This window comes from Crocuta crocuta, unplaced genomic scaffold (genome assembly GCF_008692635.1).
Source record: "Crocuta crocuta isolate KB4526 unplaced genomic scaffold, BGI_CrCroc_1.0 scaffold95, whole genome shotgun sequence".
In the NCBI taxonomy this organism is placed as follows: domain Eukaryota; kingdom Metazoa; phylum Chordata; class Mammalia; order Carnivora; family Hyaenidae; genus Crocuta; species Crocuta crocuta.
In genome coordinates, this window is record NW_027530971.1 from 3,792,756 (window position 1) to 3,819,981 (window position 27,226).

The 27,226-nt window shown below is 41.4% G+C and overlaps 1 protein-coding gene across 1 annotated transcript; it reads right to left on the reverse strand.

The window, feature by feature from the left end:
* Nucleotides 1–1,511: 1,511 nt before the first annotated feature.
* On the reverse strand, nt 1,512–25,254 carry FRRS1L (ferric chelate reductase 1 like). Its single transcript, XM_077769761.1, has 6 exons — nt 25,154–25,254; nt 20,229–20,365; nt 9,581–9,665; nt 7,224–7,362; nt 4,675–4,921; nt 1,512–1,697 (listed from the first exon to the last, which is right to left on the reverse strand). Exons 1-6 carry the CDS (start codon nt 25,252–25,254, stop codon nt 1,525–1,527), a joined length of 882 nt encoding a protein of 293 aa, XP_077625887.1. The 3' UTR covers nt 1,512–1,524.
* Between the last annotated feature and the right edge of the window lie 1,972 nt (nt 25,255–27,226).

Genomic DNA, 27,226 nt, shown 5'->3' on the forward strand with positions numbered 1-27,226 from the left:
AAAAGACCTGAGTTTGAAGCCTCCACCCCACTCTTTTGGTCACTAAATGTCACTTAATCTCTCCCATCTGCAAAAGGATTATTTCTCCTACATCCCTCAGATGCACTTGGTAAACCACGTCACAGAATCTCCTTGTTTTCCTTATTTTTGTACAGTTCCAGAATTTGAAAGTTCTCTCCCCAGGCAGACTTTCACGCTGACGTGAATTCCAAGGATGGCATTAGAAATCATTCTCCAGTCTGGTTTAATCACAAAATTGGAGCCAGCTCTAAAGCAACAGGGTGAGGGAGGGCAAGCCAGAGGACTCCAAAATTCTACAATGGAAATCCATCAGCAACTCAACTAGACCCATAGACTTTTCCTCTGACTGGGCTGTTAGCACAGACATTTGGAACAAAGGAACATTTGGGTTCCTTTGAAAAAAGAGAATGCATTAAGTCTAGGCATTATTATATTATGCTGACTACTCGCTCAATTTACAAGTCTGAACATTTTGAATGGATAACTCCAGGTGAATTCACTTTAGGGGTCATTTCCCATTTTCTAATTTAAAAAAAGTCATCTTTAAAAAGTTTCTACTCCAGATCTCCACAATCTCCAAAATGTTGATTTATTTTCAAAATGCCATAAATTTTTATTAAGATGATTTGTCTATAATACATATTCAATCATACCCAGTGGATGTCAACTCTTGACAACACAATTAGCTGTAACTACAGATGAATAACTTAATTTATAAAATACAGTGATAGAAGAGTCCAAATTCTAACCACTAAGAATGCCCATATATTTTTTATCATTAATATAGTTTTATATCTTCAAGTACAGTCACAGTTCCTTTTCTAAACTTTCCCAACAGCAATAAAAAATATTTTCTTGTAACTACTCACTGATTCAGAAGAAATCTCAAGTAAATACGAACCATTTTCTTATCATTGTAACCTTTCCCATTTTCCCCAGCAGCTGAATAAATATCCAAACACATTCATGGAAATTGGAAACTCCTTCTGCCCAAAAGGCTGGTTGTGAACTATGCAGTGAAGCTCTCTCTTTAGTAATGCTTCAGGTTAACTCTATTGGGCTCTAGTTGGAAGAGTAAAGGTTGTTTAGAGACCCCGTGCCTAGCACTTTCTCTACCTTGTTATATGTTAACTGACCAAGTAGCTAAGGCCACATGGCATGGATGTCATCAAAAAGGTAGCTTTCTTCAACTTCAAATTCCATTCATTAAGATGGCACTAGTAAGTTTCATCAAGCCAACTCAAGATGTTATGAAGGCTCAAATAAGAAAGCATATTTGAGAGTGCTTAGAAAAATTTTAAGTAACTACTTTCCAAAAGTATGGGATCAATATTAAACAATCTTCTTTGATTAGGAAAGAAACTTGCTCTTTCTTCCAAAAAGCTGAAATCATAGAAGTCTTTTTTTAAATAATAAAAACTAAAATTATACTGCATATTTTTTAAAAATATATTATACTAAAGACTTTCTAATCCATTTAATATGTTGGCTTTGCAGCTGTGGTTAAGGGGTTCCCATCAATAAGTAGAAGGTCAGGGCAACAATGAGAAGCAAACAAAATGGAGAAGAGAAGGTTTGATAGGCAGCTGATGGCATGAAAATGTCTTCATACTTGTAAATACTGACAACACGTTCTGAAGTCGGTGGTGAATCTATATCATGTCGGGTGATAGAGCCTTTAAGAAAGAAAACAGAAGGAAGGAGGCAGTCAAAAAAAGTGCACAGATTTAAAACGATATATGCAAACAACAGAAAAACTACACAAGTCTTTAAAACTGAATACATAAGCAGGGATTATAAAGATCTGGAATCAGGTATTAGAATTATCATCAGAATTCTCCATGTTTGCACACACATAGAAATAGAAATAACATAGAAAGTAGCTAAATTTACCCCAAAAGGCTGGTTTTCATGAATCCACACCCCCCCCCACCAGAACAATACTATTGATCTCTCCATTTCACCCCACTTTGTTGCTTCTTGGCATTGTATGAATGTCTACTTTTGAGGTGTCTGATGAGTTTTATCTTACTAATACCAAATGATAAACTGTATTTCAATTTTAAGCAGCAAGAGCTATAATTTTTTCCCTCTAGCAGATCTTTTATATAATGGATCATCAACAACTCTCTGACCATGCTATACTTCCTTACAGACGGAAGTCTCTCTCATTTTGTGTGGTATGTAAAGTGGTAGCCTGCCGAGGCCAGAGAGTGTGCAGTGTGCTATGTGTACCTCTGTATGTCTGACAGGCAGAGTGAGGTGGAATAGTAGAGAAAGTCAGAAGATTAAGAGATCAAACTAGTATTTGGACTGGAGACCTTTTTTTTAAAACCTGGTGAGACGTGTAAAGAGAGGAAGGGTGTGTGTATGGGATGCTTAAAAAGCTGAAATTGATTCAAAATGCCTGACCTCCTGAATAAGCCACATGGAACTTGGGTTAAGGATACTATAGGTGTTCGAGTTCAGTGCAAAGTGCTCCTGGAAATAAGGCTCAGAGTGTTTTTTAAAGTCCCATCTGGTAGGGAAGCCCTGCTAAATCTGACACATTAATCCCCTGCTCCAAGGTCCATGCTGGCTCCTGTTAATACAAATTCAAACTCCTCAGATTGGCATGGAGATTTTGTTTTGTTATTAATTAAAAAAAAATTTAATGTTTATTTTTTGAGAAAGTGTGAGCAGGAGAGGGGCAGAGAGAGAGGGAGAGAGAGAATCCAAAGCTGACTCCACACTGTTAGCGCAAATTCTGATGTGGGTCTCAAATCCACTAACCAGAAGATCATGACCTGAGTTGGAGTTGGACACTTAACTGACAGAGCCACCCAGGTGCCCTGGTATGGAAATTTTTCTTTCAACAGATCTGATCGCCTCTCCCACCTAACCTACCTCCCTTATTCGTCACATATGATGGGCTCCAAGGCCAACCCATGCACCTCCACGTCAGGCTTCCCTTGAGGGAGACTTAATCCTATATCCCCTTCAAGCCTTAGCTTAAAGTGTATCCCCTCTGAGAGACTTTACAAGAGTGGATAAGATATGATCAATAGAGAATGATTTAATCGATGGAAGGTGCTCCAGAAACAGGAAAAGCACAAGCCCACATATGGGGTAGGAGTATGTCTGTTCTGTTTGAGGACAGAGACAAGGACAATGAAGTCCTTAGAGGGCTAATCAGGCAACATGGGTTCAGACTTGAGGAGGGCTCAGAACGTTAAGCTATTATTCCACTTACACCAGGCGATGACGTTCCAAAGTACAGCACTCTCCAATTTGTAAAGGAGTTTCAAGTACTTGTTTTCATTTAATGCTTACAAGGATCCTATGAAGTTGGTACTGTCATCATTCCCGTTTTAGATACAAAGAAATCGGAGTTCAGAATTTAGATAAAGGCTGGGTACAGCTACCAAGAGGGAGAATCCACACTCAAATCTAAAGTTTCAGTTTTCAAATCCTATCATTTTAAATGAGTTCACGTCTCCAGGCTAAGACGTAATTTATTTCCGTGAGTATTGAAAGCACTCAGAGATATAACTGCAGATCCATTGTTTCCATCATGGGAAATAAGCAAATGGGGAAGGTGTCACAAATCTGCAGACATCCAAATGTTTTCCCAATTAGAAACAGGCAAAAAAAGGTATAAGCTCTCCAGACTAATCAATGCAAACAATTTGAAGATGATGATTAGGCAACAGAGGGTTGATGAGCACACAGTACATAAAGAACCAATTAATTGCTAGGAGCCAGAATGAGTTCTCTCACAAGGACCATGAATACTAACTCACTTTCATTCTTAGGCAATTAGGCTTGATCAGCCAGGAGGAATGCTGAAGACACCGTGCCACATGACTTTGGCAGCCTCCAAAGGTCTCATGACATCCTTGGGTCTTTGTGGGGGATCTCCCAAAGAGCCTTGCCACCCAGAGTGAGGTCTTCAATGGACCAGCATCCACTGAGAAGCTTGTTAGAAATGCAGAATCTCAGGGTCCCACCCCAGACCTACTGAAACTGCATTTTAATGATAGAGCCAGCCAATTCCTGTACTTATTAAAATCTGAGGAGCAATGGGCTAAAGTATAAGATAATTTGGTAGATTTATGACCACCAGAACACTAATAAAATGAACACTAATGAGATGCTTGGCGTCAATCTCTAGAGAAGTCTCAAGATGTCCTTTCCTGTTCAGTATTTTTTACATTTAGAGCATAGGAGCTAAGAGTACTCACTGACTTTGGAATCAGACAGACCTAGGATTGAATTTTCATTCTTCCATTAATTAGTCGTATAGCTTTGAACAAGTTCCTTAATCTCTCCAAAATGAGGATGACAGTATCTTTCAAGGATGTGGTGAGGAGTAAAGAATGTTGTGAGAATTTAATATAGCACATATCCCTACATATTAGCAGATATATGATCTGTTCCATTAAGCATATAACACATCATATATCACCTGGTGCTGTGCTAACTACGTATGTGTATTACTTGTCCACTTGTATGTCTGTGTGTATAAGTCCATTACAACTTTCTAAAGGCAGAAGCATATCTCCGTTTTCTTTTATATTATCCAAATGGTTTATCACTCTCCTGCCCAAAAAATAATGAACACAAGCAAAGCAGTGTCTGGTGTTTAAACCGGATGCCGAAGTGTGAGCTTACCCTGAATGGCTGGACCCCAAGCAAACAGATAATACCAACTCAAATGCAGATCGACAATTGTTTCATCTCTGGGAACGTTCACAGGGCGTTTAAATCTGCAGGTGACCCGATTGTTTTCAAAGACTCCTTCTTCATCTCTGGCAGGGTTTCTCTGAATCTCCTTTGCCCACTGGCCTACATTATAGAAGTGCTGTATGCGGACCCTGCCGTTGTCATCATGGACACAGGCCATGACGTCATCACCACCCTAACGTGAAAAACAATGGGGGGAAAAGTCAAAGGTGTGTCTCCTAAAACATTTCTGCTAGAAAGAAATTTCAGTCAGATATATCCACTTCATTATTTCTGTAATTTGAAATCCCACCCAAAAACCTATTTTTATTAAAAAAGCTTTAACCAAGTGACCAAACTAAGCATCACAAGAACTGACATCAAGAGCCTCCTGATGTGACATTCAAAGAATACATCACCAGATACTCAGTATTCCTGCTAACAGCACAAAAGTAACCTCATCATGAGGAAACAATCAAACAAACCCACTGAGAGTTCTATGAAAATGATTACAGAAAGTATTACAAAAATACTTGTAATCTTCACAAGGGCCTACATCATGAAAGACCAAAAAGAAAAAAAAGGCTAAGATATGATTTCAAAATAAAGAAGACTAAAAATTCATGACAACTAATAGTGTTCATAGACAGAATCTTAAGTTATAAAATAAATCTTTCTATAAAAGATAGGACTGAGACAATGGACAACACTGGAAAATGGGCTGCATATTTAATAATACTATCGTATTAATGTTAAACTTCCTGAACTTTAATAAAGAGATTTAATCTCCAAAGTTTCCAGAAAATAATAAAAATAATAGCAAATACCAGCAGCAATAGCAGGGGAGAGAGAGAAAGCACGTGTGGCAAAATGTCATCATTTGTGTAAAAAAAAAAAAAAGTTTTGGAAGTAGACAGTGGTAATGGTTGTATACTGTGAATGTAATTGATGCCACTAAAGTGTATACTTTAAATGGCTAAAAATTATAGATTTTATGTTATGTACATTTCACCACAATAAAGAAGTTATTTGATGAATCTGGATGAAGCATGTATGTTGCACTATCCTTGCAGACTGTCTGTATGTTTAAAGTTTTAAAAAATAGGGCATTAAAAAAATGGGGTATCTGGGTGGCTCAGTCAGTGGAGCATGAGACTCCTGATCTCAGGACTGTGAGTTTGAGCCCCATGTTGGATGTAGAAATTACTTAAAAAGAAAACCTTTAATGGCACCTGGGTGGCTCAGTTGGTTGAGCCTCTGACTCTTGATTTTGGCTCAGGTTGTGATCCCAGGGTTGTGGGATTGAGCCCCATGTTGGGCTCTGTGTTGAACATGCAGTCTGCTTAGGATTCTTTCTCTCCTTCTGACCCTCTCCCGTTCTCTCCTCTCTCCCTTAAACATTAGAAAAAAAACCAAAACATACCCCAAATCTGAGCACTTCTCACCGCTCCCACTGCTCTAACCCTGTCTGAGCTGGCCTTCTCTCACTGCAGGAGCCTCAAAACAGGCCAGGTGAAGAGAAGAAGGCTCCTCTTGACATTGCAGCAGCATGTGGAGAGGTACAGAGGCCCCAGAAAGTCTGGCCTGGTAGCAGACCGAGAGGCACCCTGGCACAGTGAAATGGCAAATGATGGCGCTTACAGAGGAAGGAGGGGAAGAACACAGCAGAGGCACAGACAGAAACAGAGGGAAGAGACGGACAGCTGCCTGGGATCCTGATGCCCTGCCTGTTCCCAGCCCCAGTTCCTGGTCTTTCTCGGGTCCAGATGTGTTCTTGCCCATGTGTACTACGCAGAACTGCGTTGTTGGACTCAACTGTTCAATCCACAGTACTAGTATTACATTACCACACCTTCACAGGGCCTCTTGGTAAGTAAGAGAAGTGAACTCCCCCATCCCTCCATTCTGGGCTTGGCAGTGTGACTTACTCTGGGCACTGAAATGTTAGCAGATGTGATGTGAGCAGAGGTTGGAAATAAGCTTGGATGGCTACTGCCCTTCTGCCTCTGCCATGAAAACAACATGCCTTGGTAGCTGCTGGTTCCAGAATGAGAGAAAACCTGAATCCAACCCATGGATAGGAGCCAAGCCCAGCTGAGCCCTAGCCAATTCACAGACATGTGAATGAGAAATAATGCTTACAAACCATGTAGTTTTGGAGACTCTTCTTGCAATACTATTGCCATAACAACTAATAAATGCAGGTACCACAAGATACCCTGTATTCTCATAGCCAACCCTTTCTTTTCTGTTTGAGTAGCTTGAATTTTTTTAACTTGCAATCAGAGAGCTGTAACTAATACAGTCATTATAATGCTTTGAGCAATTTATTTGCTTTGCTTTAAGAAAGAAAATCAAACTCTAGAAATTCATTTCTCACATTTAACAGTGGCATGGGAACCTAGAGAAACATAACCATGCCCATTCTCTAAAATCTACAGTAGTACCGCAAACTGAAGGGGGAAAAAAATCCTCTTTTATCATGATTTGTGTCTTACCATCTTCTTGTCTGAAGAGAATCCAACTGCTACCCAACCATCTGTGTCAGCGCTCAATTCAAATTCCACATCAGCCCCTATCATCCGGTAGCTAAGGAAGTAGTCACAAGTCTCTGCGTTACAGCCCGGTTTGCCATATCTATAGGATATATCAAAACATATCACTACTTCATCTACTTATTCATAAATACATTAAGAAGGCATCAATGTATCAGGCATAGCTAAGCAAGATTATCAAATAAATTAGATCTTTGCTACCAGAGATCTCAAAACTAGTTGCACTCAGAAGAGAACATGGAGAATATCTGCTCCTTTTTATCTACATACAACCTGAGGACCAGAGATGGGAAGCGCTTCCACAGTGAGTCAGTAGCTGCAACAGGACTTGAACCTGGGCCTCCACTCCCAGCCAGTATTCTTGACATTATATTAGAGCTTCTCAGATATTAGTTATTACTGAATTATTTCTGAATCCCTTTCAGAGGAAAAAATTCTCTGAGTTAATAAGTTGTCTTTGTTAATTAAATGTATACCAATTCTTTTTTTACTTACAAATTCCCATACAACTAAACTAACAAAAATTTACAAATTAAATATAAGTATTTAACTTCTACAAACCAGGAACATTTGAATTCACAACACTCATGAGATAGATAACTTGGAGCTCGTGAAGGTTGATTTTCCTTACCTGCATGGGGTATATTTGACTACACTGTGCAGGGTCTCTTGGATGAGCATGTTCTCACCACTAAACATGATTCCACTTTCCCCCACTTTTATCTGTTTGAACTGCTGCAAAACCTTTGTACATACGATACACCAACAGAATAACTCATCTGGTATTCACTGAGCATGAATGCATCAGTATTTATAAAATCTGCTCTCTATCAGGCTACCTGGTGCTAACACAATTACAAATTTAGACACTATAGAGCAGTATAAACTGGTTATCCAGATTATGCAGACATTAATCTTTTTAAGGAGCACTACTGAAATGGAAGTACAAATTTAAACTTGCTTACAGAAGACTTGTGGATCTTTAAGAATCAGAAAGCCCTAGCTGAGGAACAGCATTTTCACAATAGCAAAAAATGTAGCAATGGGCGAGACCATAGAAGCTCAGGTGGGAGGCATGTGAAGGCTGCCAAGTACTGACTGAGGAGGCAAGGAACACGCCACAAGGCCAGCAGGTGCCCTGAATGGGTGAAAGCAGTGTAAGTTTCAAGACAACATGGAACGGGCTGACCATGCCAAACGGGGATAAGGAAAACTAAAGGAGAAGTGAACGGGCCTGAAAACAAGTCACCCTGAAGTCAGTGTGTACTGAAATTCCTTCCCTCGTCAAAAATGTCACCAAATCACAAGGTTTAGCATTGCTGGCCATCTTCCTCAATAATAGTATTATTTGGATTCTTAAAAATTCCTTAGAAATACCTTTGTAATCCAAAGAAAACTCAAAACCCCTTTATTCAATTGTTTCTCCTTGAGCACTAAAGAAAAGAAAAAAAAATTCAGAACTTCCAGTGCAGTGGCCATCACAACCTTTATTCAAGGACAGTTTATTCTAGGAAATAACAAATTTAAAGAGGAAGAGGCTTTTCCAACAATGTGGAGCTGCCTAGATGGGAGGATCCCTGTCATTATTGGTGTTTGCTAGCTCTGGCCCATCATATCTTGATAGAACACTACTAATAATCACATAGGACTCACTAAATGTAAGATAACAAACCAGCTACAATAATCAGTGTTGAATGACTATTTAGTATCATCCAGATATTCCTAAGTCATGAGTCATTATTTGAAAAGGAATTGGGTAAACAGGGGGAGATGGAGGGAGGCAAACCATGAGAGACTCTTGAATGTTGGGAGCAAACTGAGGACTGATGGGTATGGGAGAGAGGGGAAGGGGGGTGATGGATATGGAGGAGGGCACTTGTGAGGATGAGCACTAGGTGTCGTATGGAATCCAACATGACAATAAACTATTAAAAAAAAAAAAGAAAAGGAATTGGGTCTTAGATGTCTATTGTCTGTCCCATCACAGCCCTAAGACATAGCCTGGTGCCATGATTCTTTTTCACACAGACAACTGATTAGGAGTCGATACCTGGGCCAATGGCAGTATGGTCATAAATGAAAAACCAGGTCAGAATGTTCTGGCGCCAAGTAGCATCCTAGAGTTTATATAGCCTCTATGAATGAAAACTGGGGTGGCCATCGGAAACAGACCACATTCCTGCTGAAGCTATGAGGGGGTGCAGGCCCCTGATTAGAATAAACTGTATGCAATTTAAATTACCTTGAGAAGTAAATCAGTACCTTAGCCTTAAAGTTAGCCAACTCGCAGATCTACTAACCTAAAGCATCCCTTGGTTTTTCCACAGTCATCCACTTTGATTTTGGCAAATGGATCCACGGGGGGAGCAGTAGGGAAAGGGTAACCTAGACAATGAGAATAAACAATGGTTAGAAAATCCAGTGAGAGCTTTTCCAAGGAGACATCTTTCTTTTTAATATGTTTGCTATTTTCTATCACATGTGTCTAGAAACACCTAGGGTCTCAGAAAAGGGCTTTGTTTCAGCCTAATCACCCTCTTCATGACGGCAGGGTGTACGGTACAAATCTTTGAGACAGTCTTGCACATTAACTGAGGATATGTGGTCTTTCCCTCATTTTATAGGCGAGGAACCTGAGTCAGGGGGTGGCATAATTCCATACAGCCACTGGCTCACCACAGTCTCTGGGAGTGTGAAAATCACAGTTTTCATACAGTACACGTGCTCTATGAGGAAAAAAAATCCACAATATTTATGTATTTGATAGCAGAGGTTTTCCTTTCCATTTATATACCTATACACAATTGTAGGATTTTCCCCTTTCTCTGAACTTCCATTTCTCTTTATGCTGTATAGGACATTTTCATATCTCACTAAATTCTTCAAACATCATCATTTCTAATAGGTATCATAGGTATCTTTCTTGTAAGATTACTTGACATCATAATGCATTCAAGCACACACCAAAGGGCAGCCCTGTGTTTTGCTTCCAGATCGTGAGAGCAAGACCTTTCTCCTCAGCTGTTAACTCCCGGCACACAGGAACCAAGTGTGATTCCTCGTGTTCTCTGTCCAGCACAGTGTTTGTTGGCATTGGACACTGACTACATGATTGTCAAATGAATAAAATCACCCACAGACATTAGGATATGTAAATAAATATGAACTCAAGGCTTTGACAAGTACCCCAATGTTCATAGCAGCACTCTCCACAATAGCTAAAACATGGAAAGAGCCTAAGTGTCCATCAATGNGACACCAGGGTGCCTGAGTGGCCCAGTTGGTTAAAGCATCTGATTCGATCTCACAGTTCACAAGTTCGAGCCCCCACTCCCACCCGCACCCGTCGGGCTCTGTGCTGACAGCTCAGAACCTGAAGCCTGCTTCACATTCTGTCTCCCTCCTTCTCTGCCCCTTGCCTATTCACACTGTCTCTTTCTCTCAAAAAGAAACATTTAAACAAACAAATAAATAATAAAATAAAATAAAGCCACCAGGCCACACTTTCCCGGCACACATCTGTACACCATAGACTATTCTTTGATACTACCCTAGATCTTGACCACATGCTAAAATACAGCCCTAGCTTTTTGCCATCTTTAAGCAATTGGGCCAAACACATCAGCTTTTCTACTTTTATGCTTATTTTATGCTCAGTTCTAAATCTATTTCAGTACTATAGACTGAGTCCTGCTTTGAATGAAGTTTTTTTCTCTTAACATTTATTGAGCAACTGCTTAATGCCTGAAACTATGTTAAGTATCTTCATATATGTTCTTCTTATTTCTCACTACAATGCTGAGGTTATTTTTTTCTCAGAATACAATGTAATGACTACTTACCATTTAAAAACTCTTTAGGTAACTGTGGCGCCTGGGTGGCTCAGTCGGTTAAGTGACTCTTGATTTTGGTTCATGTCATGATCTCACGGTTGTAAGATAGAACTCTGTGCTGGGCATGGAGTCTGCTTAGGATTCTCTTTCTCCCTCTCTTTCTGACCCTTCCCTGCTTGCGCACACACACACTCTCTCTCTCACTCTCTCTCTCTCAAAAAAGTTACTAACAAAAAATATTCTATAGGTGACTAAAAAGACAGTCTCTTATAGTACTGCTTCTCAGTTTATCTATATTTTCTCCTACTTCCTAGCATCTGTAATACACTGGCATTATTTCCAGCTCAATAAATGCCAATTATTATTACTACTGGATTATTATTAAGTTCTGTAAACTAGACTGAGCACCAATACTATTGGGTAAAATCATCTCTAGAAGTATGGGTTTCTAAGTTCTAAATAAGCAAATTTTGGAACAAAACACCTATAAATGTACCAAACTACCTTATTAGTGTTAGCAAATGGCTTCTCAGGACTTTTCGAGCACTATTTTCCTATTATCTTATATGCTTCTAAAACTTGGAATGAGAACTTGTTTTGTCAAATGCATTTGGGCATATTTTTATCTTGTTTTGTAAGATGTTGTATAATAAAGGATTTGAGTTTTGTCCCTGGTCCCTGGGAGAGAAGACTCTAAATCCTTGGAATTTCCCAGCAGGACTGTCTTTGCTATTCATGAGCTCTTTGGGATCACATGAATGGGGCTGGTTACCAGAGAGACCAATCAGGTGATTAGACGTTTGGGGCTGTAAGGCAGCCCCACCTCCAGGGAGGGATAGGAGGCTGGAGACTGCATTCAATTATGTAGCCAGTGATTAAATAAATCATGTCTGTGTAATGAGACCCCAGTAGAAACCTTGGACAGCGAAGCTCAGTGCCACTTCCTGGCAGGTGAACAAACTAATAGAGTGACAAGGCCTGATTCTGTAAGAGAGCACAGAAAATCTGCATTTGGGAGACTCCCAGGCTTCACCCTATGTGTGTCTTCACCAGCTGTTCCTGAACTGTACCCTTTAGTGTAAGTATAACGCTTTCCTGAACTCTGTGAAATATTCCAGTGAATTACAGAACCTGGGGGCGTATGGGGAGCGCTAGGACTTGTAGCCAGCTGTTGTAACGTGAGGACAGTCTTGTTATGGAGCATCTCATTGAAACTGTGGGGTCTGCACTAACTCTGGGTTATCTGCACCAGAAACTAATTTCACTCTACTAGCTGGGGTTGGCAGAACAATATTAAGCACAGCAATATTACAGTTTTTTCCCCTGAATTTAAATGATCTATTTGGCATAAAATAAGTTTAGACCACGCGCCAGTATTTAAGCTCTTGTCTCTGAGCTACAACCCAGCCTTCTATAGCCAACTCTATGATGGTCTGAGTACTCTACAAACCACATTTCTCCTTTGCCAGCTGGCCAGGCCCTGTCAAAAGGAAACACTGGAGGGAGGCTGGGAGGCAGGAGGAAGGAAAGATGACCATTCCTTCCAGTTGACTTGCTGTCCACTTCACAAGTCCTTACTGATTCCACTTCATTGTTGTAGTGACAGATGGCTCATGTTTTCCAGCTTTTTCCTAGACTCCCATAACCAGCCTCATCATGCCCTCAAAGGAACCAGCAGCAGCTGCTGGTTCAGAGGGTGGGCTGCATTTCTGGCGCTGGTCTCCTGTCTGACCTTCTAGATTCTCACAGCCTCAAGCCTTTCTCTTTGCCCCCACCCCTCTCACCACCCCAGGCCTAGGGCTGGTGGCTGCTTCCTGTCTCTGTGCTCCTTTCTGCTTCTTTGGTCCCCCAATACCTACTTAGATAATTCCCTGGGCTCCTGTTAAAAAAAAAAAAAAAAAGGCTTAAATATGGTTTCTGTCTTTCTTTCTGATTGGATCCTGACAGAGACTAAATGGATTAGTCCTTGAATACCAACACAGTGTATCTGCAAAGACTGTATCTTGTTGGTTGTTATCATCTTGATAACTAGCTAGATAATAGTGTTGTTCAACAGGACATTTTATATTCACTGTACGATTTTACTGGAAAATCATTTTGATTGTAGAATTTTAAGCACATAGGTACACCAAATTAAGTTGATGGCATTTCTCTGTTTACGGAACATTCATATCAGTCTATGCAAAGCCCATCTTAACATGTTCCCCTAATCCATTTCTAATCCCATTTTCCTCCCTATCTTAGACACTGGGTCTAGTGTATTTCATGTATATCCTTCAGCAAACGCTGGAGGCCTTAAGAAAATGAGCACTCTGACATGCACATCTTTAAAAAGCAGTATTTTATTTGGTAAGTTGAGAGCACACATTAGTAATAATGGGTACCCAACAACATGGAGTTGGGGCATAAGCTTCTCATCTCTTCATGGGGAATGGGCATGCCTGCCCAGGGCAAGGTCCTGCCTTATGCAAAACTTCTTTCATATTCCTAACGATGCCATCCTGAAAGTCTTATATGGTTACATTATAAATTAATCTCCTAAGTGCTTTCAGCTGAACCTGGATCTAAAGTTGAGGTTCCAGGGCCAATTTTTCACAATGCCAACGATGCTGACCTGCCACGCTGTCCACAGCTGCAGTGCACTGGCCATTCCAAGGCCATGCACAAGGTCTGGGAGCTCCCAAGCAGAGCAGACGAGCAAGGGCCCACACAACCTACCACCCACCGTCCATAGGTTTATTTTCATATACGTGTGCACTGGAAAAATAGATGGCTTGTGTATGCTTTTAATTCACATAAATGACACTGTGCGATAAATCTCATTGTTTATTATTTCCCTTGGGAAATCCATCCCTGTATGTAATATAAGACCTGCTATCACTCCTGACTAGTATTCCGTGATACACATATAATGGCATTTTCTGAAATAACCTCCCAAGTTTAGGCACTTAAATTGCCTTCAGTGTTTGCTTTGTCAAAAAATGAAGGAGATGAACTTCCTTACATATATCTCTTATAAAGACATGCAAGGATTTTTGTTTTGTTTTAATAAACCCTGGAGAGCAACGATTGGGTCCCATCGAAAATTCCACAAAGCTCAATGAGATGAGTATTCTGACTAGCACCACCAGTTTATAATCCTGTCCATAGGGCACAGAGTCCCTGTTTCCTCACACCTTTGCCTGTACTCGGTACTATCCAGCATTCTCAGTATTTTAATTTGTATTTTCCTGAGTACTCGTGGGGTTAAATGTCTCCTCGTATCTCTATCAGCTACTTGGGTTTCCTCTTCTATGATGTGTATATGCTTAATCTTTGCTTTTTTTTTTTTTTTTTTTTACTTTGGTTTTCAGTCTCTCTCGTGGGACTTTGTGTATATTCCAGATTATTAGTTTATTAGTTCGCTGTTCTTTTCACATGCATTTCTTTCCTTCTAGTCTGTTATCAATCTTACTTCTTTCTATGACAGTCTTCCTTGGACCAAAATCTTTATATTTGATGTAGTTGAGGAAATCATTTTTCTTCTTTTGATTTGCTTTTAGAGTCTTGTCCAAGAGATTAACCTCCATTTCAAGGATAGGAAGAGATGTCCCCGCACGATTATTTATTAACTTTGTAGTGTTGCCTTTCACATTTAGATCTGACCCATTTGGAATTATTTTTTTAATATGATGTGAGATAAGAAAACAGTTTTCTTTTTCTCCCTACATTGAATCAATTTTTCTCAACACCATTTATTAAATAATTCATCTTTTCCCTAGCAACGTATGATGACACCTTTAATAATTTACTGGCTCTCATATGAAAGGTCTATTTCTGGATTTTCTGCTTTGTTCTTTAGATTATTTGACTGCTCCTGAGCCAGGACCATACTATCTGCATTCCTAGGCTCTGTAACATACCTCAGCAATTCACAGAACTTGATTCTTCCATGAAAAGGATAGATCCTAATTTGTCAAGTTCTCTCCCTAAATACTGCTGGGCTCTCGTCTGGAACTGCATTAAATGGATAGATGAATAGGGGGAGAAGTGACATCTTTATAATACCAAATTACTCCTTGCAAGATCATGTTGTATTTCCCATTTATTCCTATGCTTTATATACCTTAATAGGTCAAAAGTTTTCTCTATGCAGGACCAGGGCATTCTCTTTTAGGCAAAATTTGGACATTATACAGATTTTTGTTGCTATTTTAAATAATATCTTGTGGGGTTTTTTTTTTTTTTTTTTTTTTTTTTTGACATTTTTCCAGCTTATTGTTGCTAAAGAAGAAGAGAGTTGTTGCCACACCGGTCTTATTTATGGTGACCATGTTGAATTCTCTTGATTTATAGATGTTTGTTCTTTCTGACTTTCTATGTAAATACTCACATCAAGAGAGATAAAACATATATTCACAGAAAAACTTGTACACAGATGTTCACGGCATCATTCATAATGGCCAAAAATGGGAAATAACCCAGATATCCATCAATTGATGAATATTTGTGGTTTCCATTCTTGTCTAATTCACAGACACTGTCTGTTCCTTTTCTGCAATCCCTTGAGCCTGTTTTGCCATACTCCACTGGGTGGTTAATGGCTTCTGGTTTGCTATTTATTGCTTCTAATTGACTGCTTGGCTCACAGCCCTCAGGTATTAATTTAGTACTTGATTCCTTGAAGTTTTAACCAGAAGCTGTCTGTTCAAGTCTGAGAACTACTGCACCAGCTTCTTTCTCTTTCTGAACTGCCTGAATCATCGTTTCTACTTATCAGAGTCATATAATGAAGTAAAAATGTCAAGGGACTTTATATAATGTAAAATATGTAAGCTCCACACACACGTGAATGCCCATTTAGCAAAGCCTTCATCGCGACACTCCACGGTGTAGGAAACTTCACGGAGCCAACTACTCCAACAATCTTGACCCCCTTTTCTCAAGTTTGCCCACAAAAATACCTCATTCAGTCTGTCCCACTGTATTTCCTAGTGCAGGTCAACTGGGACCCTCTACTTCAACAACAGGCTGGATACCCTGTACCATCTTATCCACAAAGTCAATCAACAAATCTCCATAGTTCTCTGCTACTTTCTTGTTGTATGACTGAACTAAGATACTTAAATTTTCCGTGGGTCAGTTTTCTTAACTCTGAAGTGGGGCTAATAGTAGCATCTAAGTCAGAGGGTTGCTGTAAGAATTAACGTTAATATGGATAAGGGACATAGGACGGTACCTGGCACACAGTAAGCACTTAAAGTTAGCTCCAATCAGTGTTATTACCAGACTACATTAATGGAGGATATATAGATAGATCAGATGTAGATGATTTACCTTTAAGGAACTGCCAGATTGGTATGGTGATGAGCTAGGTATCCACATACAATGCATGGTACAGGTAGGAAGAATACAGGCAGATGAAGGAATTTGTACCCTTTTCCCCAAGCTCTCTCCTTCTCTCTACTGTCTTACTAGCTCTTTCCCAAGTAGGAAAAACTGTGGTCAGAATTCGATGGTCAGAAACTCACTGATCAGGCCACATTTTACAAGTGTCAGATCGCTGTGCCTTAAAGATAAGCAACCATGCGTGTGTTTCCTCTTTTCCTTCCAAGGCAGGGAATGGCCCCAAGGGCAAGTCCGCTACCACCATCCCCATGGCTGGCAGGTGGGACTTCAGGACTTGCAGATCTTCATGGCAGGGAGACGAAAGCAGGAGGCTTAACTTGGGACTTAACACTAAGCTAACAACACCCAACTAAGTTTTTTCAGAGAATCCTCAGAATCGGATATTTGCCCATAATCATGAGGTGATCTGTTTTACATTCTGTTGTTCTGCACATATAGATTCTGCATTAAGAACCTTAAGAAGAAAAGGTGTGAGTGGTAGGATTCAAGCATCAAGGCCCTATCCAAACTCCTGAGCATAGAGAATAAAAAGAGTGAATAGTAGGGTTAGATGGTATGCCATGAGAGAATATCCTCACTTGGTGGCAGGGGATGGGGGGAGAAAATCATAGAAGGCTCCCTGAAAGAGGTGTTAGTGGAGTTAGGAATGTAAGGATGAGTTGTATAGGCTAAGACCATGGGAATCCCTAAGAATTCTGAAACCTAGCATAATAAAACAAAAAAATTAAACTTACAAAAATGAACAGTTAAGGGGGCAATTGAAGATCCCAAATCAGCCAGTTTTCAGCCTCTGGCTTTGGGGGTCTTGGACTATCTGGACACTGGAGAAATGGTTTCTAGACAAGGTGGATAATGGCCAGTGGGCTCTCCTGAGGTTTCAGTGAATTCTCCATCCCCATTATTCTAATTCCCTTTTTCTGATTTCATACTGTCGGGCCATGTTTCCACTGAAAACTGAGTTAAGTTAGCTACTCTGAACAGGAGAAGGGGGTACCCTGCAGAGAGGAAGCAGGTAGCCTCATCACTAGAAAAAGATAATCTCATTTGTACTGATAGAAAGAAAGAGTAGGTTTTTTTTCATTTTTTTAATGTTTATTTATTTATTTATTTATTTTGAGACAGTGAGGGAGGAGCAGAGAGAGAGGGAGACACAGAATCTGAGGCTCCAGGCTCCGAGCTGTCAGCACAGAACCCAATGCAGGGCTCGAACCCATGAACCGTGAAATCATGACCGGAGCCCAAGTCAGAAGCTTAACTGACTGAGCCATCCAGGTGCCTCAAAGAGTCGTTTAAAGGCACTATTTCTACCTCTTCACTGGCCACTTCCTTCAAAATCAATCAGCCCCCACTACCAATTCCTTCACCACTGAATTCATCCCAGGAAAATTCACCTCTCCTTTTCTGAATCCATCAACTATTTTGAGCCTTTATGCTATGCGGCCCCACAACGGCATGGGCCGCCGCTTCCTGACATCCTCTTTCCCTTAGGTTTCTGGGTTAGAACATCCACCTGGGACATTTCCTGCTTCTGCTTCTCCCTCTCAGGCAGTCCCCTTTTAAGGCAATGTCACTGGTTATTTCTAGGGATCTTGAGAAAGTCTGTATTCAGGACCCATAGGGCTAAAACTGAGGCCCAGAGATTTCCGGTGGAGGTGCTGCCTCTGAGACACTCAGCCCACAAATGTCCCCACTAGCACCCACCAGATGGCCATATGACCTGCATTTAAAGAGGTGTGAGACTACTGGAGAGAGAAGACGACAGTGAAAGCCCAGGGTGAGCAAAGGGGAGGAGTAAGAGATGGCTGTAAAATGAAACTGGGCCAGAGAGAAAATTCCAGATAAAGGAGGTGAAGCTTCATTTAATGAGCAGGTTGGAACCATCATGGATTTCTGGGGGTTAGAGCCCAGCTTCAGGCTGTATGTGCAGAATGGGTGACGTAGACAAAGTAGGGATGTGTACACACATCACACGCCCTGCTGCCCTTCTGGGGTCACCTCACCCAAAAGCCCTCCCTCTTCTGTCTCACCAAAGTCTTTCATGCTTCCTAGCTCATCTCTAGAAAGCCTTCCTTATGGCTGCAGCCACCTGATGTCCACGTTCATAAACCGTCTGGACTCTACAACTTCGTTCTCTCTGTATATACAAACTGACATAGAGCACCTGACCTTGCTCTCCTCCATTTGTTAGGGACCCGTGCCCCGTGAGAATATGAGCTCTCATGTGCCACGTGTGAGTCACCTGGCAGTGTGCTGGGCTGACTACCAACAGAATAAATATGTATTAGATGCTTTCAGAAACAGATGGGCTTTGAAATGTTTATTCTTTTCCAGAGCGATAGATGCTAATTCTGTTTGTCATCCTCCCACTGCCCTGTCTCTCCTTCCCCCCGGCCATAAGGCTGCCCGGATAGAAGACCACATTTCCCAGCCTCTCTTGCAGCTAGATCATCTCACTATGTTCTTCCCAAGGAATGTGAGCAGCAGTAATCTGTGCAAGCAGCCTGAAAGGTAACTGCTTGTCCTGAATCCCCTCTCTTTCTCCTCTCCTCAAGCTTGAATGAGGACATGCAAGCAACCCAACTTCTACCGCACAGATGAGGACAAAGCTTTACTGGATGGTGGAAGAAGATGGAAGGAATGTTGTAGGTTGCTCAATGTCCTTGTGGAATAGAGATGTCCCACCTGTCCAGGCCAGTCAGACTCATGTGAGGAAAAAAATAAAGTATCTTATTTGAGTCAGTATATGTAGGTATCTCTGTTTTAGCACCTGAACCTCTACCCAACTAACATAGTTCCCCAAATCCAGTCTTTCCATTTTGATACAATAATCCCAGTTTTTTCATTGGGCATATTACCTCTCAGCTAAAAGGGCACCTTTCCCAGCCTCCTTTGAATGTGCATGCGACCACATGACTAAACTGTGGCCAATGAAGGTAGTCAGGGATCTTCCCATTTCTTCTTTTCCACTGCCTGGAAAGTGAAGGTAATGGGTGGAGATCAAGCAGCCATTTGGGCCCATGAAGTTACATGCTAAGAATAGTGAAGAAGCAGAAGACCAGGGTCCAGGGTCTCTGTTGAGCATGGAGCCTCTAATACCAGCCCACTTCTAGATTTCTAGACTGCCTACTTCTAGATTTCTTTACATGACAGATAAACTTCTACCTTACTTAAGCCATTAATGTGTGATTGTTGTGTGCACCTGAGCGGAATTCTACACAGCAAATACACCCAGCATCCTATCAGTTGCAGGCACATTTCAACATTACAACCCCAATTTTATTCTTGCATATCCCTCTTAACAGAAGAAGAGGAAAATCACTACTAGCCAACTTGCAGCAGTTAAGAGGCCGGTTTCTATTTCTTCTGCACGCAGTCAGCTTGGCTTTTGTGTTCACTGGAGCAACACCACAAGGAGGTCTGTGGCTGACAAACCCCTAGTCTCTGGGCCCAGCGGCCCCCAACAATGGTGGCTCACTCTAGGGGACCCTAACGTGTGTGGTAACAGAAAAGAACTGGGACGAAAGTGGGGTAGGAGATATGCCCCCGCTCTTATGACAGGGCAGTGTGCAGGCACAGAATGCTGGAAGGCTGGGGCCCTAGTCACCGCAAATGTAGGTCAATACAAATAGGGAGAAAGTAAGACATCGCTTCCAATCGTGATTTCTGCTTCCCACCAGCTTCCCCGGCCCTCACACACCCCAGGCCAGACGGCGGCCTGCTCCCCTACCACCCGTTACCCCGACCCCGGACAGGGCGTTGGAGGCCAGCTGCTGAAAACCAGGGGAGCCTAAGCTCAGCCCCACCTGCCTGCAGCCGCGCAGGGCTCTGCTCACCACCTCACTCTCCCGGCCACGGTCTCCCCTCCTGTAAAGCAGGCAGCGGGTGGAAGGGGCTGACCGCTCTTCAGATGCCTCAGGCAGGCCGGCGGGGCTCTGAGTAGTGCGCTCCCCACCCAGGTCCCGGCGGTCCCAGAGCTGCCTCCATTCGCATCCTTAACANGTGCGCTCCTCGCTCTGCGCATCCTCCAGCCGGCGCGAAGCCCTGGTCCTTCCTCCTAGCGTCTTCTCCCAGCTGGGACTACCCAGCAGCTGGTCTTCCTCCGCCCTTTTTTCCAGTCTCCCAACCTCCCCTGCCTGCCTCCACGAATCTCCCACAAGCAGAGATTTGGTCCCTCTAGACCCTTGCTTCTGTGTGGTCCGCGGACCTGCAGCACGGGCGTTCCGGAAAGCTCGCTAGCGTCACCAATCCCAAGCCTCACTGCAGAACCATGAATCAGGGTATGCGGTTTACCAAGATCCCCAGGAGACCTCAGTCCACATCCACAGTTTAAAGCGCTCCCCGCCTGCTTCTGATTCTGTGCCTCGCTCTCTCTCTGACCCTCCTCTGCCCACGCTGTCTCTCTGAATGAATGAACGAACAAACATTTTTTAAAATTTTTTGATGTGCTCCCGGGAAAGTGTACCTTGGACACACCTTGCCGGAATTACCGCCTTTCCCCATCATCTTGTTCCAAGACCTTTTGTTTATATAAAGCACTTACTATACCCATTATCGTGGGATCGTCTCAGAAGTAAGTTGAAATAGCAGGATCTCCCTATCTAGATAGGTAAACTGAGATACTTAGAGCCAGCGCTGAAACTAGAACCCAGCTCTCCAGCCGGATTCACTGCTGCTTCTCCAGAATTTTGAAATGTGTAAATAGTGGAGACTGCTTATGCCCTTGAATAACCTAACCCCTTCGAAAGGAGGCAACCATCAGAGTAGCTAAAATTAACAACTCAGGAAACAACAGATGCTGGTGAGGATGCTGAGAAAGGGGAACCCTCTTGCACTGTTGGTGGGAATGCAAACTGGTGCAGCCACTCTGGAAAACAGTGTGGAAGTCCTTAAAAAAATTAAAAATAGAATTAACCTACAACCCAGCAATAGCACTACTAGGAATTTATCCAAAAGATACAGGAGTGCTGATGCATAGGGGCACATGTACCCTGATGTTTACAGCAGTGCTATCAACAATAACCAAATTATGGAAAGACCCCAATGTCCATCAACTGATGAATAAAGAAGATGTGGTTTATATATACAATGGAATATTACTTGGCAATGAAAAAGAATGAAATCTTGCCATTTGCAACAACGTGGATGGAACTGGAGGGTATTATGCTAAGTGAAATAAGTCAGAGAAAGACAGATACCATATGCTTTAACTCTTGTGTAGAATTTGAGAAGCTTAACAGAAGACCATGGGGGAAGGGAAGGAATATAAAATAGTTACAAACTGAAAGAGTGTCAAACCATAGAGACTCTTAAATACAGAGAACAAACAGGGTTCATGGGTGGGGAAAATGGGTGATGGGCATCGAGGAGGACACTTGCTGGGATGAACACTGAGTGTTGTATATAAGTAATGAATCATAGGAATCTATCTCCAAAGCCAAGAGCACGCTGTATACTCTATGTTAGCTAACCTGATAATAAATTATATTTTTTAAAAAAATAGACAAGTGCTTAGGCCCTAGGAGGCAGCGCAGACCCTGGCAGGACTCTACCATGTGTGATGCCAACACTGAATTCTCTACTTTCTCAAATCCAGTCCTGCTGCTTGCAATTCCCTTTACTTGTTTACTCAGCCATTTATCCACAATGTGCATTTACAACATGCCAGATCCTGTAATTTTTTGTGTGTGCTGTCTTTAAAATTTATTTAAGTAATCCCCCATATGAGGCTCGAATGCACAGCACCCAGATCAAGAGTCATATGCTCCACCAACTGAGTCACGACACCCCTAGGTCCTGAAGATCTTTTGATGGTTTTGAAGTGATAATTGCTCAGCTGTTTTTGGTTTATAAAACGTGGACACTATTCCTTTCATGCTCGTATTGCAGAGCCAGCATTTATAGCTTGCTTTTTCTATTTGTTTTTATTTCACTGCATAAACAAAGAAAATAATTATGGAGGCAGGAAAGCACAGAGGTTCCAAACGCAGGCCCCATACTCTGGTTTCTCTTCAGATCACAGAAATCTTTCACCTTTTACCAAATGCAGGCCCGGAAGTCAGACTGTGTGCAGTGGTATATCAGTAACCTCCGTGAAGGCAAGGAAGCATAGGTGAGATGACAGAGGTAATACTCAGTAGGGTTTGGTACTATTGATAGCATGAATGAATATGCAGAAGATTATGAAATACAAATACTCAAAAAGAAACTAGTGGTCTCAACTTTTTTTGGCCTGGGGTAGATGGGAGATGGGGTCAAAATAGTGAAAAGTACTATGTGCACCAGAGGGCAGGTGCTTGCTATTGTATAGCAGCTGACACTGATGGTGAGATGTCCAGCTGAAGTTTAACATGTTTAGCCTGACAGGTGAATCAGGTGTCATTCATGAGAAGCTTGGGCTTCTCTAGGTCTCCCAATACATCAATTGTTACAAGAAATAGATCGGATTTATTGCTCTAAAAAAAGATAAGATGAGGGGCGCCTGAGTGGCTCAGTTAAGTCAGTTAAGTGTCTGACTCTTGGTTTCTGCTCAGGTCATGATCTCACGGTTCATTGGTTCGAGCCCTGCATGGGATTCTCTCCTCTCTCTCTCTCTTTCTCTCTCTCTCCACCTCCCCTGCTAGCGCTCTCTCTCTCTCTTTCTCTCTCTCTCAAAATAAACATTTAAAAAATAAATAAATTTTTAAAAATGGGGGCATCTGGGTGGCTCAGCCCATTAACCGTCTGACTAGGGCTCAGGTCATGATCTCATGGCTCATGAGTTTGAACCCCACATCGGGCTCTGTGCTGACACTTCAAACCCTGACGCCTGCTTCAGATTCTGTGTCTCCCTCTCTCTGTTCCCCTCCCCCTTCAAAAATAAACATTAAAAAAAAAAGATAAGACGAACTGTAATTACTTTAAAAAATCAAAGATACTTCTTCCTCCAAAAACACAGCTTTGCAATGTGTGACATTTTAAAATACAAAAAAGCCAATTGATTGAAAATCTGCTAATGTGTAATTCTTTTAAAGAAAGAAAAACGTGTGCTTAACATTTTCAGTTCCTTTCTTTTTTTCTCCCTGGTCACTAGGAAATATATGCTGTTATAAATGGACCAACATTTAGCAAAAATCAATCAGTAAAGCAAGCATTGGATTCCTGATTTCAGTACTGAGTTTCTGGTTTGGGAATCCAAGCTATTATCTTCCAATTTATTTTTTATTCCCTTCATTTTAATAATTACAATTAACAGTGATGGTGCCAGATAGAAAGTAATTGAANGGGACCTGGATTCCATGGACTCAAAGGGGGCCACAGATGAGCTCCAGGGGTGGTGTGAGGACCTTATTATGAAAGTGCTGGAGCATGTGATGCACGGATTTTTTTTTCCTAGGGCCAATACTCATAGGTATCACGGGTCACTCAAAGTCTGCGTGCCTCATCAGGGCCTTGGAACCTACTCCAGTCCTCAATTCCCTACTGACTTGGCTGCTTCTTTTCATGGAGTTCTCTCCCATCCACTTAAATTACCTTTGGAGTTTTCTTTTTATAAGATTCAAGCCCTGGTGGGTGACCTGTTCCCGTCTTTGTTACATCCCAGGTTTTTCAGAGACCCTCTGCTTCCCAGTGATGTGAATTTGCTGGGCAGCCAAGAAATACTGTGGTTTTCTCAATAGTGTACATTTTCTGGGGGAAGCACATTTCCTGAACATTCTGAGACTACTGGCTAACCAGGAGCCAGCAATTGAAACAAGAACTTGGAGATACACCTGAGTTTAATTTCATTTTCATTTTTAAAAGACAGCACTTTTATTTTCTCTTTTCATCAAAACTGTTTCTCTACAACATTTTTCTTTATAAAAACTGCCTCTCAGTGTTGCATTACAGTGTCTAACCAGTAACAGATATACCCAATCTTCTGACTGCCTAGTATATGTGATTTTTTTTCACTTTTGGTTGCTTATGAAATACAAGCTATGATCTTGATAGTTTCTCCAAAAGTTAAACATAGAATTGTCTTATGACCCAGCTGTATTCCAATCTCAGTTATATACCCAAGAGAACGGAAAACATATGTTCATACAGAACTTGTACATGAATGTTGACATTATTCATAAGAGCCAAAAAGGGAAAGCAACTCAAATGTCTATCAACTGATGAATAGATAAACAAAATGTGGTACAGCCATACAATGGTATATTATTCACCAATAAAAAGGAATGAAGTATTGGTACATGCTCCAACATGGATGAACCTTGAGAACATTGTGGTAAGTAAAAGAAGCCAGGCACAAAGGACCACATCTTGTTTGATTGTATTTATATGAGATGTCCAGATTAGGCAAATCCATAGCCAGAAATCCAGAGACAGAGAGTAAATTAGTGGTTGCCAAGGAGATAAGGAGGTGGGGGAATTGATCACTGTGGATAGGCAGTTTCTTTTGGTAATGATGGAGATGTTCTGAAGTAGTGGTAGTGTTTGTACAACATTGGGAACATATCAAAAAACCACCAAATTGTATGCTTTAAAATGGTTTAAATGGTGAACTCCAAGTTTTAAAAAAACTGAGATGGTAAAAGAAAGATAAAGATGCTAGGATATTCCTGTGATATTTTGGGAATACAAAATTTGGGGTGCCTTCAGATGGGATCTTCTGAATGCTTTAGGACCTACTTTCTAAACTCCCCAAACATAAGGATCTTCTGATGCAGCCTACAATCCACAAACTCGGTGAACCGCAGGATTCCTAGGCCCCTTGTAATACTCCTACCCATGCCCACCAGGAGTCTGTGGCCCACAGGTTGGAGCCCTTATTTTGACATGATTATCTCAACAAGCTGGCCCCCACCCCCGGACATAAGGTATGTGTTGTGTGACCGTATGGTGCTGTCATTTTAAGTACATACAAGTGGTGAAGCAATTATAGCAATTCATTTTTGTCCCTAGGAATCTACCCAACACGATGTCATCTCCTCAGGTCACCATGCCAAGCACCTGTCATTACATTTAAGTAGGCAAATAACCAGGACAACTGCTGAAACAACGGAATCCTCTTGATTTTACTGGTTAGAGCTGAGCTGCCAAAGGTACTGGGTTTTCATGTACAGTAACAGCCAACTTGTTGCAATCAGACTTCCAGTGACATCGACTTCTGAAGCATCTGTGAACCCAGGGGGATGTGGGGAGAAAAGCAGGAGGCTCAGAGCCTCCTGAAAACAGCGTCCAAAAAAGCCCATGCATCCCTCCTCAGTAGCAAAGCACACCTGACACTTAGGTCATACTTGGTCTCCTCGCTTCCCCAAGAACACTTCCGTTTTTCCCTGGAGGCTTCCATCAGAGAGCAGGAATTGAAGAGCAGAAGACTCAGAAAGCAGGTTAGAGGAGGAGGAGGGTGCCGGATTGGCAGGAGGTTACAACCCTAGAAACAGAGAGCTCCCCCGTCTTGTACAGGAACACATTTGTATCATGTGCACAAGATAAAGAACAAGTAAAGCTGTTTCAAAGTATAGCCAGGGGTCATGCAGTCTGGGAGTAAAAAGTCCCAAACACCACAACTGCCCCAGATGGCTTCACCAATAGAGCAGAAAGCAGTAAAATTCATCAGTGAAAACAGCACAATAATCTGTGAAAGGCAAAGCCAAGCCCTATGTATTTTGATAGCTCCTGATGGCATCACTGCACCACACCAAGGTACAAAAGGAGCTGATTTTTACAATGATGACCATGACTCATCAAGAAAAGGTTAAATACTCTCCAGTATACTCTGTGTCCTAAGGCAGGGAAGTGCGTAATGCATTTTAGAAAGATTTCCCTCAAAAAAAATATTAAAATCTTAAAGTTCAGCACTTAAAGGGTTAATCCTCTGTTATCTGAATATTTGCTTACATGCCTCATTTTACAACAATGCTAGTAAATGAGGCATTACTTTTTTTATAATCATTAGTATCAAATTATTGGCACCATTCAGTTTTAAGGATAGGGACAGGAGAGCAAACTATACAACATAAAAATACAGTTCTGATACAAATATATGAGATCAATTCCACTTAACAAGTGGTCATAAGAAATGGACGGACATTCTACACACAAGGAAATACAGCTAGTAAATCATCACATGGAAAAGTGCTCAGCCTTGCTAGCAATTAATGAAATAAAACCACCTTTCAAGAACAACTATACACATCTATTAAACAAGCAAAAAATAAATTAAAATGGCAAAACCCAATACTGGCAGAACTACTGGTAAGTAGAAATGCTTATACATTGCTGGTGGCATTATAAATTGTAGACGGATTCAAGCATTCAGAGGGAACAGGGGAATTGAACTAATGACCTTTAAGGTCCTTCCAACCGAGAGACTGGATCTTTCTAGAAAGCAACCTGGCAATATGAAACAAGAGCTATAAAGTACTTCATGCTCTTTGACCTTGTGATCCTCTTTGGAGACATTCCCAAAGGAAGAAGCATCTTTTACAAAGGCATTCATAGCAGCACTATTTATAAGAGTGAAAAATTGGATAGAACTCAAATATCTAATAATGGGGAGAAGTGAGGTTAACCATGTTATGTGGATATAGAGACATTTAAATTGGTGAGAGGAGGATCTGTGTTAAAAAGGGAAGATACGCGTTAGGTGGAGAAGTACAACCAAAAAGTATGTACACACTGATCACAGCTATGAAAAAATGTGTGCATATTCATTGAGAGCTTGGGAAACAATTTAGAGGGCTAGTTTGTGGCGAGGGG

What these genes read in the sequence shown, in the direction of transcription:
- FRRS1L (XM_077769761.1), bottom strand. Translation starts at nt 25,254, where the DNA reads ATGGGTAGGAGTATTACAAGGGGCCTAGGAATCCTGCGGTTCACCGAG. An exon ending in AAAACCAAGGGATGCTTTAG is followed by an intron (nt 7,363 to 9,580) that starts GTTAGTAGATCT and finishes TATATCCTATAG; the next exon opens with ATATGGCAAACCGGGCTGTA. An exon ending in TTGGGGTCCAGCCATTCAGG is followed by an intron (nt 1,698 to 4,674) that starts GTAAGCTCACAC and finishes TCTTTCTTAAAG; the next exon opens with GCTCTATCACCCGACATGAT.